The following is a 20,859-nucleotide window of genomic DNA, read 5'->3' on the forward strand; positions in this document are numbered from 1 at the left end:
CAGTGGGTCAGAAGTTTACATACACTAAGTTGACTGTACCTTTAAATAGCTTGGAAAATTCCAGAAAATGATGTCATGGCCTTAGAAGCTTCTGATAGGCTAATTGACATCATTTGAGTCAATTGGAGGTGTACCTGTGGATGTATTTCAAGGCCTACCTTCAAACTCAGTGCCTCTTTGCTTGACATCATGGGGAAATCAAAAGAAATCAGCCAAGACCTCAGGAAAACAATTGTTGACCTCCACAAGTATGGTTCATCCTTGGGAGCAATTTCCAAACGCCTGAAGGTACCACGTTCATCTGTACAAACAATAGTACGCAATTATAAACACCATGGGACCACGCAGTCGTCATACCGCTCAGGAAGGAGACGTGTTCTGTCTCCTAGAGATGAACGTACTTTGGTGCGAAAGGTGCAAATCAATCCCAGAAAAACAGCAAAGGACCTTGTGAAGGTGCTGGAGGAAACAGGTACAAAAGTATCTATAGCCACAGTAAAATGAGTCCTATATCGACATAACCTGAAAGGCCGCTCAGCAAGGAAGAAGCCACTGCTCCAAAACCGGCATAAAAAAGCCAGACTACGGTTTGCAACTGCACATGGGGACAAAGATCGTACTTTTTGGAGAAATGTCCTCGTCGGATTAAACAAAAATAGAACTGTTTGGCCATAATGACCATCGTTATGTTTGGAGGAAAAAGGGAGAGGCTTGCAAGCCGGAGAACACCATCCCAACCGTGAAGCATGGGGGTGGCAGCATCATGTTGTGGGGGTGCTTTGCTACAGGAGGGACTGGTGCACTTCACAAAATTGATGGCATCATGAGGATAGGAAATTATGTGGATATATTGAAGCAAAATCTCAAGACATCAGTCAGGAAGTTAAAGCTTGGTCGCAAATTGGTCTTCCAAATGGACAATGACCCCAAGCATACTTCCAAAGTTGTGGCAAAATGGCTTAAGGACAACCATTCCTCCATACAGAATATTTCCAGATCCTTGATATCCTTTGTCTGCTGTTATAGACTGTCCTCTTCAATTCAAACCACAGGTTTTCAATGGGGTTCAAGTCTGGACATTGAGATGGACATGGCAAAATAATGATTTTGTGGTCAATTAACAATTTCCTTGTGGATTTTGATTAATGCTTGGGGTTATGGTCTTACTGGAAGAACCACTTGCGGCCAAGTGTCAGCCACCTGGCCGAGGCAACCAGGTGTTATTTCCACCTCAGTGTTGAAATATAAACAAAAAGCAGGAAAATCACATTAACTGCAGTTCCCCTTCAAACAAAATGTCTTTCTTTGAGCAATTATAGCTCAGTATTTGTATTTTTTGCTCATCTTTTTTTTTAACCTTTATTTAACCAGGTAGGCTAGTTGAGAACAAGTTCTCATTTACAACTGCGACCTGGCCAAGATAAAGCAAAGCAGTTCGACACATACAAAAACACCCTTTATCAAGGGTGCCAATAATTATGGACCTGACTGTATGTTGAGGACAGAGGACAAATCAACATCTTCAAGGCAAGCTCAATGACAAACTCCATTTCTACATCTCAGCTCTTTTCACAGCAGGACGTCGCGTGTGAAACCTCCTCGCTGCTCTCGCAGACGCTGGCCGTGACGTAGCATGTTGAGGATGCCCTGGAAGCGCTTGTCCAATTTCATCCAAGTGAACTCTTTAATGTCCGCCTCTATAATGAAAAATAGACCTGTAGGGGAACACAGGAGTATTGAGACAGGAAGTAAGTTAGTTCCCATCAGTACCCAGGCGGCCATCCTTGACCGAATGTTGTCAAAACAATATCTGGATCAGAACATAATGTCCCTCTCTTGGAAGAAATTACACAACTCCTACAACAGCAATGATCAACCGTGTTTAGTGTCATAGGGAAGGAAAGTACAAACCCTTCTTTAGAACTGTAGTTTGAGTGAGGTACCTTTTGTGTCGTCCTTAAATCGCTGATGAAGCTTGCGTGTGGCATTATTCAGGGTTTTTTACTGGCAGGTGCAGGACTTTTTACTTCCCTGTTACCGCCGTGTTAATGCTGTCCACAGAAGTGTTCAACTGGTCATATGTCACACGGCCTTTCATGTACCAAGAGAGCAAAAGAGTGATACATAGGAAAGAGATATTATAAACATGTATTTCTTTTACTGGTAAAACTGCCAGATCTGCAGTAACATCTTAAATAAATAAAACTACACTAAAGTATATGGATGACCATGTGTGTTACTGAGGGGACTCACTGAGGTGGACTCACTGAGTGGGACTCACTGAGGGGGACTCACTGAGGGGGACTCACTGAGGGGGACTCACTGAGGGATGGTCTGAAACTCTGGGTAGTTGATGAATTCCATCTCTCTGATCTGGTTCTTGGAGGTTTTCCTGAGATGCTCCTGCTGGGTTGGTTGCACATCCACAGGTCCACTCTGTCTCACAGGTCCTCTTCCACTGGGGAATCAAAGGAGATTAAAAAAATACATAAAAAAATAGGACAAAACATTTACAATTCATTTGGTTGGTACTCTGTAGCTTCTCCTGTTACAACATCCTACAACACACACATTATCCTTACTGGACGGCTGGCTGTCCCTTCCTTGGCATGTGCTTTCCAAGGTGCTTTCCATCCTGCACCTCCTTCAGGAAGCACTCCTCTAGTTCCTGTGACAAAAATAACAGTCAATCACTATCAGTCCAGGGTTACAATTATGACTCAGATTTCACACTGACATAAAGGACAAATAGCATACTTTAAGATATTACAATCCAGACAAGATAAAAAGGACCTGTCTAAAAATAGAATGTGAAGCATGTATGCAATACCTTTAAATTCTACAGTAGGTCTTTTTGGCGGCCAACACATTATTCAAACTGATCCAGGAGTCCATCTATTGAAAGGACGTTTGTCCCATCTTCCCTAGAATGATCTGCTTGTCATGATATTTTGCTGAAAAAAGGACAGACATTTTAAGTTACGTTTCACGAATGTGATGTATTACCTGATGCTGTCAGAAAACCATTGAGTTCTGTTTGATGAGGTGAGCCCTCTTCTCTGTTAGCTGAAACACTAACTACATAAGATAAAAGTTATCCCTTCGACAAGAGACATGCCCTGTATGTCTAATCCTAATCCTAATCCAGGCACTTGTCATCTCCCGTCTGGATTACTGCAACTCGCTGTTGGCTGGGCTCCCTGCCTGTGCCATTAAACCCCTACAACTCATCCAGAACGCCGCGGCCCGTCTGGTGTTCAACCTTCCCAAGTTCTCTCACGTCACCCCGCTCCTTCGCTCTCTCCACTGGCTTCCAGTTGAAGCTCGCATCCGCTACAAGACCATGGTGATTGCCTACGGAGCTGTGAAGGGAACGGCACCTCCATACCTTCAGGCTCTGATCAGGCCCTACACCCAAACAAGGGCACTGCGTTCATCCACCACTGGCCTGCTGGCCCCCCTACCTCTGAGGAAGCACAGTTCCCGCTCAGCCCAGTCAAAACTGTTCGCTGCTCTGGCACCCCAATGGTGGAACAAGCTCCCTCACGACGCCAGGACAGCAGAGTCAATCACCACCTTCCGGAGACACCTGAAACCCCACCTCTTTAAGGAATACCTAGGATAGGATAAAGTAATCCTTCTAAACCCCCCCCCCCTTAAAATATTTAGATGCACTATTGTAAAGTGGTTGTTTCACTGGATATCATAAGGTAAATGCACCATTTTGTAAGTCGCTCTGGATAAGAGCGTCTGCTAAATGACTTAAATGTAAATGTAAATGTATGTACTAGATCATCAAACCAATTGTCCGCAGCTCCAAGACCTGTCTGATGGATGAAATCCTGTCGTTCAAATGCAGGATTATATCCTCAAACTCGCAATGACTCATATTGCTGAAAAATAAGAATATGGTAAAGACTGTGCTGCTCAATAAAATGAAAAAAGTCTGGAAGATTTCCTGCTGTTCATTCAATGGCCATTTTGACATATGAATCTTGAAGAATACAGTGCCTTCATAAAGTATTCATACCGCTTGTCTTACTCCACATTTTGTGTTACAGACAGAATTCAAATTGGATAAAAAAAATGTCTACCCATCTACACATAATACCTCATAATGACAAAGTGAAAACATGTTTAGACATTTTTTCAAATATGTAGAAAATTAAATACAGAAGTATTCACACCCGAGTCGATACTTTGTAGAAGCACCTTTGGTAGCAATTAGAGCTTTGAGTCGTCAACGGTGTCTATCAGCTTTGCACATCTGGTTTTGGGGATTTTCTTCCATTTACACAGATTTTCAAATGGGATTCAAGTATGGGCTTTGGCTGGGCCACTCAAGGACGTTCACGTTCTGAAGCCATTCCAGCATTGCTTTGGCTGTGTGCTTGGGGTCATTGTCCTGTTGGAACGTAAATCTTAACCCCAGTCTAAGGTCATTTGCACCCTGAAGCAGGTTCTCATCAAGGATTTGCCTGTATTTTGCGCCATTCATTGTTCCCTTACCAGTCTCCCAGTTAAAGCCTGTGGAAAAGAATCCCCATAGCATGACGCTGACACCGCCATGCTTCACGGTAGGGATGGTGTTAGACAGGTAATGAGCTGTGCCAGGTTTTCGCTAGACAGCGCTTTGCATTCAGGCCAAAGTGTTACATTTTTGTCTGATCAGACCACAGAATATTTTGCCTTCTCAGTCTTTCATGTGCATTTTTGCAAACTCTAGGCGTGCTGTCAGGTCGTTCGGAACTCCAATTTGAGCAGCAGCAGCTGAAAAATGAGCTCCTACAAATATTGAAATTTACATGGTTTTTAGAGTGAAGGACATCGGAAAAAAGCAAAAGAAAACTGCAAGACTGAAGAGGAGAAAAAAACAAGCAACAAACAAAGAAGATAGGCTTTTGAAAAATAGTTATTTTTCATAAAATTGTAGTTATCTTAGCTAGCTGAATTGTTTACCAGTTGCTAAGCAGTTGCTAGGGACTCTTTTGGAAGAAGCTAGCTAGCTAACGAAGAACAACAAAGAATATCTAGTTAACAGAAGAAAAGAAAGAGAAAATCAGGACAGAAGAAAAGGGATATCAAAGTGAAACAGTTCTCTAAAGACACAAGAGACAATAATACAAGAAACAACACTTCTGTAGCTTGTCAACTATGTGTCTGTCTATCCCTGTTCTCTCCCCTCTGCACAGGCCATACAAACGCTTCACACCGCGTGGCCGCTGCCACTCTAACCTGGTGGTCCCAGCGCCACGACCCACGTGGAGTTACAGGTCTCCGGCAGCCTCTGGAACTGCCGGTCTGCAGCCAACAAGGCTGAGTTCATCTCAGCCTATGCTACCCTCCAGTCCCTAGACTTCCTGGCGCTGACAGAAACATGGATTACCACAGATAACACTGCTACTCCTACTGCTCTCTCTTCGTCTGCCCACGTGTTCTCGCATACCCCTAGAGCATCGAGCCAGCGGGGTGGTGGCACTGGAATCCTCATCTCTCCCAAGTGGACATTCTCTCTTTCTCCCCTGACCCATCTGTCTATCTCCTCATTTGAATTCCATGCTGTCACAGTTACCAGCCCTTTCAAGCTTAACATCCTTATCATTTATCGCCCTCCAGGTTCCCTTGGAGAGTTCATCAATGAGCTTGACGCCTTGATAAGTTCCTTTCCTGAAGATGGCTCACCTCTCACAGTTCTGGGTGACTTTAACCTCCCCACGTCTACCTTTGACTCATTTCTCTCTGCCTCCTTTTTTCCACTCCTCTCCTCTTTTGACCTCACCCTCTCACCTTCCCCCCTACTCACAAGGCAGGCAATACGCTTGACCTCATCTTTACTAGATGCTGTTCTTCCACTAATCTCATTGCAACTCCCCTCCAAATCTCCGACCACTACCTTGTATCCTTTTCCCTCTTGCTCTCATCCAACACTTCTCACTCTGCCCCTACTCGGATGATATTGCGCCGTCCCAACCTTCGCTCTCTCTCTCCCGCTACTCTCTCCTCTTCCATCCTATCATCTCTTCCCTCTGCTCAAACCTTCTCCAACCTATCTCCTGATTCTGCCTCCTCAACCCTCCTCTCCTCCCTTTCTGCATCCTTTGATTTTCTCTGTCCCCTATCCTCCAGGCCGGCTCGGTCCTCCCCTCCTGCTCCGTGGCTCGACGACTCACTACGAGCTCACAGAACAGGGCTCCGGGCAGCCGAGCGGAAATGGAGGAAAACTCGCCTCCCCTGCGGACCTGGCATCCTTTCACTCCCTCCTCTCTACATTCTCCTCTTCTGTCTCTGCTGCTAAAGCCACTTTCTACCACTCTAAATTCCAAGCATCTGCCTCTAACCCTAGGGAAGCTCTTTGCTACCTTCTCCTCCCTCCTGAATCCTCCCCCCCTCCTCCCTCTCTGTGGATGACTTCGTCAACCATTTTGAAAAGAAGGTTGACGATATCCGATCCTCGTTTGCTAAGTCAAACGACACCGCTGGTCCTGCTCACACTGCCCTACCCTGTGCTTTGACCTTTTTCTCCGCTCTCTCTCCAGATGAAATCTCGCGTCTTGTGACGGCCGGCCGCCCAACAACCTGCCCACTTGACCCTATCCCCTCCTCTCTTCTCCAGACCATTTCCGGAGACCTTCTCCCCTACCTCACCTCGCTCATCAACTCATCCTTGACCGCTGGCTACGTCCCTTCCGTCTTCAAGAGAGCGAGAGTTGCACCCCTTCTGAAAAAACCTACACTTGATCCCTCCGATGTCAACAACTACAGACCAGTATCCCTTCTTTCTTTTCTCTCCAAAACTCTTGAACGTGCCGTCCTTGGCCAGCTCTCCTGCTATCTCTCTCAGAATGACCTTCTTGATCCTAATCAGTCAGGTTTCAAGACTGGGCATTCAACTGAGACTGCTCTTCTCTGTGTCACGGAGGCTCTCCGCACTGCTAAAGCTAACTCTCTCTCCTCTGCTCTCATCCTTCTAGACCTATCTGCTGCCTTTGATACTGTGAACCATCAGATCCTTCTCTCCACCCTCTCTGAGTTGGGCATCTCTGGCGCGGCCCACGCTTGGATTGCGTCCTACCTGACAGGTCGCTTCTACCAGGTGGCGTGGCGAGAATCTGTCTCCGCACCATGCGCTCTCACCACTGGTGTCCCCCAGGGCTCTGTTCTAGGCCCTCTCCTATTCTCGCTATACACCAAGTCACTTGGCTCTGTCATATCCTCACATGGTCTCTCCTATCATTGCTATGCAGACGACACACAATTAATCTTCTCCTTTCCCCCTTCTGATAACCAGGCGGCGAATCGCATCTCTGCATGTCTGTCAGACATATCAGTGTGGATGACGGATCACCACCTCAAGCTGAACCTCGGCAAGACGGAGCTGCTCTTCCTCCCGGGGAAGGACTGCCCGTTCCATGATCTCGCCATCACGGTTGACAACTCCCTTGTGTCCTCCTCCCAGAGTGCTAAGAACCTTGGCGTGATCCTGGACAACACCCTGTCGTTCTCCACTAACATCAAGGCGGTGACCCGATCCTGTAGGTTCATGCTCTACAACATTCGCAGAGTACGACCCTGCCTCACACAGGAAGCGGCGCAGGACCTAATCCAGGCACTTGTCATCTCCCGCTGGATTACTGCAACTCGCTGTTGGCTGGGCTCCCTGCCTGTGCCATTAAACCCCTACAACTCATCCAGAACGCCGCGGCCCGTCTGGTGTTCAACCTTCCCAAGTTCTCTCACGTCACCCCGCTCCTTCGCTCTCTCCACTGGCTTCCAGTTGAAGCTCGCATCCGCTACAAGACCATGGTGATTGCCTACGGAGCTGTGAAGGGAACGGCACCTCCATACCTTCAGGCTCTGATCAGGCCCTACACCCAAACAAGGGCACTGCGTTCATCCACCACTGGCCTGCTGGCCCCCTACCTCTGAGGAAGCACAGTTCCCGCTCAGCCCAGTCAAAACTGTTCGCTGCTCTGGCACCCCAATGGTGGAACAAGCTCCCTCACGACGCCAGGACAGCAGAGTCAATCACCACCTTCCGGAGACACCTGAAACCCCACCTCTTTAAGGAATACCTAGGATAGGATAAAGTAATCCTTCTAAACCCCCCCCTTAAAATATTTAGATGCACTATTGTAAAGTGGTTGTTTCACTGGATATCATAAGGTAAATGCACCATTTTGTAAGTCGCTCTGGATAAGAGCGTCTGCTAAATGACTTAAATGTAAATGTAAATGTATGTACTAGATCATCAAACCAATTGTCCGCAGCTCCAAGACCTGTCTGATGGATGAAATCCTGTCGTTCAAATGCAGGATTATATCCTCAAACTCGCAATGACTCATATTGCTGAAAAATAAGAATATGGTAAAGACTGTGCTGCTCAATAAAATGAAAAAAGTCTGGAAGATTTCCTGCTGTTCATTCAATGGCCATTTTGACATATGAATCTTGAAGAATACAGTGCCTTCATAAAGTATTCATACCGCTTGTCTTACTCCACATTTTGTGTTACAGACAGAATTCAAATTGGATAAAAAAAATGTCTACCCATCTACACATAATACCTCATAATGACAAAGTGAAAACATGTTTAGACATTTTTTCAAATATGTAGAAAATTAAATACAGAAGTATTCACACCCGAGTCGATACTTTGTAGAAGCACCTTTGGTAGCAATTAGAGCTTTGAGTCGTCAACGGTGTCTATCAGCTTTGCACATCTGGTTTTGGGGATTTTCTTCCATTTACACAGATTTTCAAATGGGATTCAAGTATGGGCTTTGGCTGGGCCACTCAAGGACGTTCACGTTCTGAAGCCATTCCAGCATTGCTTTGGCTGTGTGCTTGGGGTCATTGTCCTGTTGGAACGTAAATCTTAACCCCAGTCTAAGGTCATTTGCACCCTGAAGCAGGTTCTCATCAAGGATTTGCCTGTATTTTGCGCCATTCATTGTTCCCTTACCAGTCTCCCAGTTAAAGCCTGTGGAAAAGAATCCCCATAGCATGACGCTGACACCGCCATGCTTCACGGTAGGGATGGTGTTAGACAGGTAATGAGCTGTGCCAGGTTTTCGCTAGACAGCGCTTTGCATTCAGGCCAAAGTGTTACATTTTTGTCTGATCAGACCACAGAATATTTTGCCTTCTCAGTCTTTCATGTGCATTTTTGCAAACTCTAGGCGTGCTGTCAGGTCGTTCCGGAACTCCAATTTGAGCAGCAGCAGCTGAAAAATGAGCTCCTACAAATATTGAAATTTACATGGTTTTTAGAGTGAAGGACATCGGAAAAAAGCAAAAGAAAACTGCAAGACTGAAGAGGAGAAAAAAACAAGCAACAAACAAAGAAGATAGGCTTTTGAAAAATAGTTATTTTTCATAAAATTGTAGTTATCTTAGCTAGCTGAATTGTTTACCAGTTGCTAAGCAGTTGCTAGGGACTCTTTTGGAAGAAGCTAGCTAGCTAACGAAGAACAACAAAGAATATCTAGTTAACAGAAGAAAAGAAAGAGAAAATCAGGACAGAAGAAAAGGGATATCAAAGTGAAACAGTTCTCTAAAGACACAAGAGACAATAATACAAGAAACAACACTTCTGTAGCTTGTCAACTATGTGTCTGTCTATCCCTGTTCTCTCCCCTCTGCACAGGCCATACAAACGCTTCACACCGCGTGGCCGCTGCCACTCTAACCTGGTGGTCCCAGCGCGCACGACCCACGTGGAGTTACAGGTCTCCGGCAGCCTCTGGAACTGCCGGTCTGCAGCCAACAAGGCTGAGTTCATCTCAGCCTATGCTACCCTCCAGTCCCTAGACTTCCTGGCGCTGACAGAAACATGGATTACCACAGATAACACTGCTACTCCTACTGCTCTCTCTTCGTCTGCCCACGTGTTCTCGCATACCCCTAGAGCATCGAGCCAGCGGGGTGGTGGCACTGGAATCCTCATCTCTCCCAAGTGGACATTCTCTCTTTCTCCCCTGACCCATCTGTCTATCTCCTCATTTGAATTCCATGCTGTCACAGTTACCAGCCCTTTCAAGCTTAACATCCTTATCATTTATCGCCCTCCAGGTTCCCTTGGAGAGTTCATCAATGAGCTTGACGCCTTGATAAGTTCCTTTCCTGAAGATGGCTCACCTCTCACAGTTCTGGGTGACTTTAACCTCCCCACGTCTACCTTTGACTCATTTCTCTCTGCCTCCTTTTTTCCACTCCTCTCCTCTTTTGACCTCACCCTCTCACCTTCCCCCCCTACTCACAAGGCAGGCAATACGCTTGACCTCATCTTTACTAGATGCTGTTCTTCCACTAATCTCATTGCAACTCCCCTCCAAATCTCCGACCACTACCTTGTATCCTTTTCCCTCTTGCTCTCATCCAACACTTCTCACTCTGCCCCTACTCGGATGATATTGCGCCGTCCCAACCTTCGCTCTCTCTCTCCCGCTACTCTCTCCTCTTCCATCCTATCATCTCTTCCCTCTGCTCAAACCTTCTCCAACCTATCTCCTGATTCTGCCTCCTCAACCCTCCTCTCCTCCCTTTCTGCATCCTTTGATTTTCTCTGTCCCCTATCCTCCAGGCCGGCTCGGTCCTCCCCTCCTGCTCCGTGGCTCGACGACTCACTACGAGCTCACAGAACAGGGCTCCGGGCAGCCGAGCGGAAATGGAGGAAAACTCGCCTCCCCTGCGGACCTGGCATCCTTTCACTCCCTCCTCTCTACATTCTCCTCTTCTGTCTCTGCTGCTAAAGCCACTTTCTACCACTCTAAATTCCAAGCATCTGCCTCTAACCCTAGGAAGCTCTTTGCTACCTTCTCCTCCCTCCTGAATCCTCCCCCCCCTCCTCCCTCTCTGCGGATGACTTCGTCAACCATTTTGAAAAGAAGGTTGACGATATCCGATCCTCGTTTGCTAAGTCAAACGACACCGCTGGTCCTGCTCACACTGCCCTACCCTGTGCTTTGACCTTTTTCTCCGCTCTCTCTCCAGATGAAATCTCGCGTCTTGTGACGGCCGGCCGCCCAACAACCTGCCCACTTGACCCTATCCCCTCCTCTCTTCTCCAGACCATTTCCGGAGACCTTCTCCCCTACCTCACCTCGCTCATCAACTCATCCTTGACCGCTGGCTACGTCCCTTCCGTCTTCAAGAGAGCGAGAGTTGCACCCCTTCTGAAAAAACCTACACTTGATCCCTCCGATGTCAACAACTACAGACCAGTATCCCTTCTTTCTTTTCTCTCCAAAACTCTTGAACGTGCCGTCCTTGGCCAGCTCTCCTGCTATCTCTCTCAGAATGACCTTCTTGATCCTAATCAGTCAGGTTTCAAGACTGGGCATTCAACTGAGACTGCTCTTCTCTGTGTCACGGAGGCTCTCCGCACTGCTAAAGCTAACTCTCTCTCCTCTGCTCTCATCCTTCTAGACCTATCTGCTGCCTTTGATACTGTGAACCATCAGATCCTCCTCTCCACCCTCTCTGAGTTGGGCATCTCTGGCGCGGCCCACGCTTGGATTGCGTCCTACCTGACAGGTCGCTTCTACCAGGTGGCGTGGCGAGAATCTGTCTCCGCACCATGCGCTCTCACCACTGGTGTCCCCCAGGGCTCTGTTCTAGGCCCTCTCCTATTCTCGCTATACACCAAGTCACTTGGCTCTGTCATATCCTCACATGGTCTCTCCTATCATTGCTATGCAGACGACACACAATTAATCTTCTCCTTTCCCCCCTTCTGATAACCAGGCGGCGAATCGCATCTCTGCATGTCTGTCAGACATATCAGTGTGGATGACGGATCACCACCTCAAGCTGAACCTCGGCAAGACGGAGCTGCTCTTCCTCCCGGGGAAGGACTGCCCGTTCCATGATCTCGCCATCACGGTTGACAACTCCCTTGTGTCCTCCTCCCAGAGTGCTAAGAACCTTGGCGTGATCCTGGACAACACCCTGTCGTTCTCCACTAACATCAAGGCGGTGACCCGATCCTGTAGGTTCATGCTCTACAACATTCGCAGAGTACGACCCTGCCTCACACAGGAAGCGGCGCAGGACCTAATCCAGGCACTTGTCATCTCCCGCTGGATTACTGCAACTCGCTGTTGGCTGGGCTCCCTGCCTGTGCCATTAAACCCCTACAACTCATCCAGAACGCCGCAGCCCGTCTGGTGTTCAACCTTCCCAAGTTCTCTCACGTCACCCCGCTCCTCCGCTCTCTCCACTGGCTTCCAGTTGAAGCTCGCATCCGCTACAAGACCATGGTGATTGCCTACGGAGCTGTGAAGGGAACGGCACCTCCATACCTTCAGGCTCTGATCAGGCCCTACACCCAAACAAGGGCACTGCGTTCATCCACCTCTGGCCTGCTGGCCCCCCTACCTCTGAGGAAGCACAGTTCCCGCTCAGCCCAGTCAAAACTGTTCGCTGCTCTGGCACCCCAATGGTGGAACAAGCTCCCTCACGACGCCAGGACAGCGGAGTCAATCACCACCTTCCGGAGACACCTGAAACCCCACCTCTTTAAGGAATACCTAGGATAGGATAAAGTAATCCTTCTAACCCCCCCTTAAAAGATTTAGATGCACTATTGTAAAGTGGTTGTTCCACTGGATATCATAAGGTGAATGCACCAATTTGTAAGTCGCTCTGGATAAGAGCGTCTGCTAAATGACTTAAATGTAAATGTAAATGTGCTTTTTTCTCAGGAGGGGCTTCCGTCTGGCCACTCTCCCATGAAGCCTAGATTGGTCAAATCAAATCTTATTGGTCACATACACATGGTTAGCAGATGTTATTGCGAGTGTAGTGAAATGCTTGTGCTTCTTGTTCCGACAGTGCATCAATATCTAACATGTAATCTAATAATTGCACAACAAGAAGACTGTTGTCCTTCTGGCAAGTTCTTCCATCTCAGCCAAGGAACTCTGTAGGTCTGCCAGAGTGGTCATTAGGTTCTTGGTCACCTCCCTGACCAAGGTCCTTCTTCCCAGTTGCCCATTTTGGTCGGACTGCCAGCTCTAGGCAGTCTGGGTAGTTCTATAACTTTTACCCCAGTAAAATCACTCCTTTCAAATGGCACCCTTTTCTTGAGAGCAAAACAATTCACATTTCTGGTCCTCATTCATTTAACACGGAGCACCTTCTCCCGCTGACCAGCAGAAACACAAACAATTATCACAAGACCACTTCTGATTACCCTCACCGATTCCACAGCACCCAACTCTGTTGTCACCCACCCTGAAACCGGGCTCCGAGAACTTCCACTTACCATACTTTGACCTCATTCACTTCCATTTCTCATCTCCCTTTTCCTGACATTTTTAACTTACTCAAGCTCACCCTCTTCCTCCCCCTCTCTCAAATCAAATTTATTTATATAGCCCTTCGTACATCAGCTGATATCTCAAAGTGCTGTACAGAAACCCAGCCTAAAACCCCAAACAGCAAGCAATGCATGTGAAAGAAGCACGGTGGCTAGGAAAAACTCCCTAGGAAAAACTCCCTAGAAAGGCCAAAAACCTAGGAAGAAACCTAGAGAGGAACCAGGCTATGAGGGGTGGCCAGTCCTCTTCTGGCTGTGCAGGGTGGATATTATAACAGAACATGGTCAAGATGTTAAAATGTTCATAAATGACCAGCATGGTCAAATAATAATAATCATAGTAGTTGTCGAGGGTGCAACAAGCACGTCCTCTCTCTCTCTCTTAGACCTCCTCTGCCTCTCTTTTTACCTCCATATTCCAAGTATATGTCGCTTTATGATAATACGGCACTTCTCCTGACATACATCTTGTTCTTGCCTTGTCAAGGGAAGCCATTTAACCAGCTGTCACAATCAGCACGAACCCCTCAGGCCCGACATGCACTGTCAACTGTGGGACCTTATATAGACTGGTGCGTTTCTTTCTAAATCATGTCCAAACAATTGAATTGTTCACAGGTGGACTCCAAGTTGTAATCACATCTCAAGGGTGATCAATGGAAATTGGATGCACCTGAGCTCAATTTGGAGTGCCATAGCAAAGGGGGTATGAATACTTATGTAAATTAGAGCTCTTTATTTAATTTTCAATAAAATTGCAAAAAATTATAAAAACATGTTTTCACGGTCATTGTGGGGTTTTGTGTTGATGGGTGAGAAATCAAATCCAAATCAATTTTGAATCGAGGCTGTAACAACAAAATGTGGAATAAATCATGGGGTATGAATACTTTCTGAAGGCACTGTACCTTAAGCTCAGGAATTTAGGCTACTACACGTCTTCCCCTATTATTTAGGCTACTACACGTCTTCCCCTATCATTTAGGCTACTACACGTCTTCCCCTATCATTTAGGCTACTACACGTCTTCCCCTAACATTTAGGCTACCACACGTCTTCCCCTAACATTTAGGCTACCACACGTCTTCCCCTAACATTTAGGCTACCACACGTCTTCCCCTAACATTTAGGCTATCACACGTCTTCCCCTAACATTTAGGCTACCACACGTCTTCCCCTATCATTTAGGCTACCACACGTCTTCCCCTATCATTTAGGCTACCACACGTCTTCCCCTATCATTTAGGCTACCACACGTCTTCCCCTATCATTTAGGCTACCACACGTCTTCCCCTATCATTTAGGCTACCACACGTCTTCCCCTAACATTTAGGCTACCACACGTCTTCCCCTAACATTTAGGCTACCACACGTCTTCCCCTAACATTTAGGCTACCACACGTCTTCCCCTAACATTTAGGCTACCACACGTCTTCCCCTATCATTTAGGCTACCACACGTCTTCCCCTATCATTTAGGCTACCACACGTCTTCCCCTATCATTTAGGCTACCACACGTCTTCCCCTATCATTTAGGCTACCACACGTCTTCCCCTATCATTTAGGCTACCACACGTCTTCCCCTATCATTTAGGCTACCACACGTCTTCCCCTAACATTTAGGCTACCACACGTCTTCCCCTAACATTTAGGCTACCACCCGTCTTCCCCTATCATTTAGGCTACCACACGTCTTCCCCTATCATTTAGGCTACCACACGTCTTCCCCTATCATTTAGGCTACCACACGTCTTCCCCTATCATTTAGGCTACCACACGTCTTCCCCTATCATTTAGGCTACTACACGTCTTCCCCTATCATTTAGGCTACTACACGTCTTCCCCTATCATTTAGGCTACTACACGTCTTCCCTTATCATTTAGGCTACCACACGTCTTCCCCTATCATTTAGGCTACCACACGTCTTCCCCTATCATTTAGGCTACCACACGTCTTCCCCTATCATTTAGGCTACTACACGTCTTCCCCTATCATTTAGGCTACCACACGTCTTCCCTTATCACTGCCCCTTGTGCCCCCTACTGCTGATCAGGAGTATTTATTTGAATGATAGGAATAGATTGTTTTAATGTGAAATTAATATGGTTGATTTTTAAGTTTAGGTTGAAGTGCATTGAATAGTTCCACTTTTTAGGAAGTCAACATAAATGAATGTATTTATTGTTGTTTGTAATTTTGTCTTGCCTTTTAATCATTATATGTGTTATTGTTTTTACCTTCGAGGACCACTTTTTGGAAACAAGCGTTTTAATTAACAATTCCAAGTGATATCCTCTGGGTCCACATTGAACATTTTGTTGTAAATGTCTGTTACCCAAAATAAATTAGCCAAAAATCTAAGAGTTGATTACAACGATGTTTGTCATTTTTCTTTAAAAAAACAATGCTTTAGGTACATAACGGTATAACCTTATTATTCCTTTCGTAATGACTTATCTGGACTTTACCGGATGTATAGATTAATATATGTAGCTATACATGTATCAATTTCATGTTACAGTTTATACTAGGGCACATGTTAGATAGCTTGCCAATTACAAATAAAACGTAAGTAACAAAATTGACAATATAATTAAAAAAGCATATAGCAGCTATGAAGCTTTGTCTTGTGTTCGTTCTTGTCAACTTTGTTACAGTAGTTATACAAAGATAAACAAGATTACTAAGTAAAAATACATAGCTAGCCATCTAGGTTAGTTAATCAAGCCAATCTCATAGACCGTCTATCCATACTGGCTCAATCAAGTAAATTATGAATTTCGAGAACCACATTCACAACGCTGGCTAACTAGCTAAATTATCTAGTCTGAATCCACACAAGATCACCGGTTTGTAAAACATGTTCTGACGTTAAAAAAAAAATCGCTGTAATATTGAGAGTAACTTACATTATGTTTCCGAGTTGGCTACTTTTAGACGTGGAAAACAGCTCTGCTAGTTGGCTAATGTAATGTTTTCTCCAACCTCCGTCTTGGTAACTGGCACTATTTGAATCTTCCCGCTGCGTTCAGAATGATCATCACTGCAATGCAGCTGCTCTGCCATCCAGACTGCGCTTCAAAATGTAGCCCACATAAAATCATGGAAAATTGGACATCACTGCTTGTAATCTTTTATTAGAAATTGTTGCAACAGTGACACAAAATGTCTTAGAAACATCATAAGGCAATGAACTTAAGAAACTATTTGTACATACAGTACAGTGAAGATAAGAGGAGACATGCGGACAAATCGACAACCTTGAGGACCCCTCCAGACAAATAGATACATCCTCACAGCCCCAGTGAGGCCTTCAGCAGGGAGGCCATGTCTTCTGGTATCGAGTCCTCATCTCCTGACAAAGGAAATGCATCTAGTTTCAGCCCGGAAAATCTATCAATCGACTGTCAGTGAATATGTTCATTGGCAGGCTATATGAAAATGAATTTTGTTATGTGTTGGTATCGGCATGCGCGGTACAGTATTTGGTGGTTAATGTGAGAGATGGGAGGGGATAATGAGCTCACCGTCCTGGGACTCGGAAGCAGTCATATCCTGCTCCAGTTTGAGTTTCTTCTGACCGATGCGGAGCATGCCATCCTCTATAGAGTCCTTACTGATCAGCTTGATCACCTTCACAGTCCTGCAACATAAATATGCCAGAGTTTTACTACAGGGTATACACACTCACATCTACTGTATGAGCAACACAAGCTCAAAGGAAGCGCACAGCCTGGGTCTGGCTGGCGGGTAACGTTAGCAAACTGCTTGTGGGAAAACATAGTTTCCCGATCCTCGCTGACCTTGTCTGTCCGACACGGTGACAGCGGTCCTCGGCCTGCTTATCATTGTAGGGGTTGCAGTCAATGTCGTGCAAGATGACCACATTGGCTGAGGTCAGGTTGATGCCCAGGCCACCAGCCTTCGTAGACATCAAGAACACAAAGATGTCCAACTCCGTGTTGTACTGGTCAATCAGCACGATTCTACAAGAGGATGGGAGAATTAACAGATCTATTCATTTCTATTAATAAGCATAATTAAAAATATAATTTAAAAAAAAATTGTGATTAACAGTTTAATTTGCATAATGTCCATAGTCCTTGGAAAAACCCCTGGTTGTGACCATTTTCGGTCCCTACTACATATCAATCCATTCCTAAATGACTAAGACCTGTCATATCCTATTAGGAGATAAATTACAGCCTGTGCTATAGACACTCATTGAACAGAATGGTAAGTACAGGGGGGGGAAACACTGCCATGCGGATGTAGGGACAGAGTTCACCGTCCTACCTGTCAGACATGGGCGTTGATCCATCCAGTCGAATGTAGTGATGTTTCAAGTGCTTCAGGAACACCTCTAGAATGTCCAGCATCATGGTGAACTGGCTGAAGAGCACCACTCTGTCCCCCTGACACAGAAACAGTCACTGTGATTAATAACTACAGGACCGGAGGGATCAGAGAGAAAGAAAGCGAGAAAGAGAAATATAGAGATGTGGTTGACTGCATGTTGGAAGGTGGAAAGCCAAGAAAAGAGTGATTTTAATTGAGAGCAGGGAAGAGATGAAGTATCTGACAGGTAGAGGAATGGGGAATAAAAGGGTGACTGGTTTTATGGGGGGGGTGAAGAAACCACCAGGAAGGGAGATGGAGAAGACTATAGCTGGATCACTACGGGCAAGGCTAAATAGTGCATAATAAAGATGCTGTCTCTAATTGATCCACTTCCACTGTAGCTTTCATACCTTGTTTTTGAGAGAGGCCAGAAGCTGTGTGAGCAGGCTGAGTTTTCCTGAGTCCAGGAGCATGTCTGTGTTCAGCTGATAGTCTTGTACGGACGGGTACTGAAGACAAAGTCGGTGCAGCTCAAAGTCTGTCATGACCTCCATGTCCTCCTTGATCAGCGCTGGGTCTGCTTCACAGTGGGTCGGCTCCTGACGGGGTTAAGGGTCAAACCGAGTCAAAGCAATCACAGGCTGACCAGAATACCCACTGTAATGCCCTTATCTTTCTGACAGCCCCATCAACAGCAGACAAAACAGCAGTAGCTTTCATATCAGTGGAGGGGAGCTGTCAATAGGAGTTACAAACCCATTCAAAACATTCTCCTCAAACACGGTAAGTTTTCAGGTCTGACCTTCAGCATGAGTTGACTCATAGCAGACAGTTTGGTAGTGGTGTAATGCTCCCGGTGCAACAGTGGATGATTTGCCATCTTCCTCAACTGCATCATCACGTTGGTCAGTTCTCTCTCTGTGGAGGACAAATGGGCAACATATGGTTTTCAATCAGAAAATCCATGCACCTTAAAACGCTACTTGTGTTGCTATTTAATATTCTCTTAGGCCTTCCATCGCTATTCAAATGAACCAGATGCCTTCCTCCTCTCCCTAACATACTCTCTCCATTGGTGGATCCCTTGAGCTTCTGCATTAAGGCGTTGTAGAGCTGCTGCTGCTGGTCACTCATGGCACAGAATTCCACCTTCTCCTCCTTGGCTGGGAGCTGCTTCAGCACCTGAGGCAGAGATGCACGTCGATCCAGTCACATGTCAACTGAACGTCTCTTGGGGACGAATCCTAACTTCCACTTAAATAGAATTTTGCCTTAGTCATGCATTGACGTCAATGGGAGACTACGGGGAAATCTGAAGTTATAGATTAAGAAAATAGCACAGTAGAACTCTAAATGAACCATGAAAACAATGCACAATAGTATACAAGAATGAAGTACGGTGGTAGAGGATGTATCACTGTCCCAAGTCATGCCATAACCCCATCTGTCTCTAATTGATCCACTTCCGTGCTTCTACACCTGCATTGCTTGCTGTTTGGGGTTTTAGGCTGGGTTTCTGTACAACACTTTGAGGTATCAGCTGATGTAAGAAGGGCTTTATAAATACATTTGATCTGGTAAGGAGTTTAGACCGAGCGGTTCTGTACCTCACTCTTCACACGTCTGAGGATGAAGGGTTTCATGATCAGTTTGGCATGAGAGATCCTCTCCATCTCAAAGCTGCTCTGCTCCTCTGATGATTTCTGACAGGAAATAAAAGATGACATCTCTCCAAAGGAAATCTTACCACAGTCAGTGGGCTTATATTAGCTAGACTTTTTGACCGGATGGGTCAAATTTGCTGCACACTAAGACGAATATATTTGGAGTGATCCCGTATAGCATTCGTTCTAGCCTCACCATGGCAAACATATTGGTGAGCTGTGAAGTGCTGCTGGAGAACATGTCGGGCATGATGAAGTTGAGCAGGGACATGAGCTCCAGGAGGTTGTTCTGCACTGGAGTCCCAGTCAGCAGCAGACGGTACTTAGCCTGAGATCACATCAAAATCAAATCTGAATAGATTAATATAGTACATTGTATAACACCATGACAGGAAGTATCAGAATGCACTGCAGTGAAAAGGAAGAAAGTGGGGTGACTCACAGGAGACAAACAAGACATTGTTCAGGCAGGAAGCGGAACAGTTTAGAGGCTAAAGTTAAACCTTATCTTAAAATCATTATCACGCCAATCAATAATGTCTGTTATCAGCCAAGGTGACCCCCGCCCCTGCAGTGTACTAACGTTGATGGCCATCAGGTGGCGGTACCGCAGCGAGCTCATGTTCTTCAGCATGTGGCCCTCATCGAACACGGCGTACTCCAGTTTCAGCTTTCGGAACAGGCTGCGGTCGTTGTCGTTGCTGGTGGTCAGAGCGTACCTGGCAGCAGAAACACAGCAGCTCGAGGAGCCATGCCAAACACACAAGGTCCTCAGTGGTCTGTGAGGCACGACAACCGCTTGATTACCATGAAGTATGAACGAGTCACGGGTACAGCTAACACAGGACTTTTCAGGTTTAGTCAAACGCTGAATATATTATCGTGTTAGCAGAAGCCCAGCCGGGGTGACTTACACGGCTGGTGGTTTTACAAGATTGCCACTAATTCTGCTGGATATTACCTGAGGCACTTAGGGCTAAGTGTCTTGCTCAGAAAACACACAGTAGCTAAGAGAGTAGGATGTGAACCTGTAAAATACTAGACTCAAGTGCAGTTCCAAGTATAAAACAGAAACACTTAGCAGACACTCTTATCCAGAGCAATTCGAGTTAAGTGCCTTGCTCAAGGGCACAGACGTATTTTTCTCACCTAGCCGCTCCCCGTCATTCTTGCATAACAGTCATTTCTCAGATTTGAGACTTACGTGGAAATGATGATGTTGTAGTCGACCTGTCTGTTGAGAATATCATAGCGAAGGTACTTGCGATCCTCCACAGACCCTAGACACAGACACACAATATAAATAGGACTATCTATATTTAGTCATTCTGTATAATGAAATAAACATAAAGGCTGAACCATGACAACTACAGTCTGATGAGGCACGCCATTCAGAACGAATAGAAGATTCCCTCACCATAGTACACCAGGACTTTGAGCCTGGGACACCACAGATTCAGCTCCCGCACCCAATTATCTGCAACAGAGAAGCAAAATCTGTTAAAAAAAAAAAACATCTTAAAAAGATAGGA

General features: G+C 45.9%; 1 protein-coding gene and 1 pseudogene across 1 annotated transcript in view; both read right to left on the reverse strand.

The window, feature by feature from the left end:
• Window positions 1-1,464: 1,464 nt before the first annotated feature.
• LOC106563333 (spindle and kinetochore-associated protein 1-like) lies at window positions 1,465-3,889 on the reverse strand (annotated as a pseudogene).
• Window positions 3,890-16,443: 12,554 nt separating this feature from the next.
• smarcad1b (SWI/SNF-related, matrix-associated actin-dependent regulator of chromatin, subfamily a, containing DEAD/H box 1 b) overlaps window positions 16,444-20,859 on the reverse strand; it is a 34,737-nt gene continuing 30,321 nt past the window's right edge. Inside the window, exons 11-22 of the mRNA XM_014128544.2 lie at window positions 20,745-20,804; window positions 20,532-20,607; window positions 19,911-20,046; window positions 19,524-19,655; window positions 19,271-19,366; window positions 18,728-18,845; window positions 18,466-18,581; window positions 18,074-18,262; window positions 17,619-17,737; window positions 17,126-17,308; window positions 16,850-16,965; window positions 16,444-16,677 (exon numbers count right to left, since the gene is read on the reverse strand). Of these exons, the coding sequence (XP_013984019.1) occupies window positions 16,616-16,677; window positions 16,850-16,965; window positions 17,126-17,308; window positions 17,619-17,737; window positions 18,074-18,262; window positions 18,466-18,581; window positions 18,728-18,845; window positions 19,271-19,366; window positions 19,524-19,655; window positions 19,911-20,046; window positions 20,532-20,607; window positions 20,745-20,804 (1,403 nt within the window). The 3' untranslated portion in view covers window positions 16,444-16,615. The remainder of the gene's footprint in view (window positions 16,678-16,849; window positions 16,966-17,125; window positions 17,309-17,618; window positions 17,738-18,073; window positions 18,263-18,465; window positions 18,582-18,727; window positions 18,846-19,270; window positions 19,367-19,523; window positions 19,656-19,910; window positions 20,047-20,531; window positions 20,608-20,744; window positions 20,805-20,859) is intronic.

The sequence above is a fragment of the Salmo salar genome, chromosome ssa11 (assembly GCF_905237065.1).
Source record: "Salmo salar chromosome ssa11, Ssal_v3.1, whole genome shotgun sequence".
Classification (NCBI taxonomy): domain Eukaryota; kingdom Metazoa; phylum Chordata; class Actinopteri; order Salmoniformes; family Salmonidae; genus Salmo; species Salmo salar.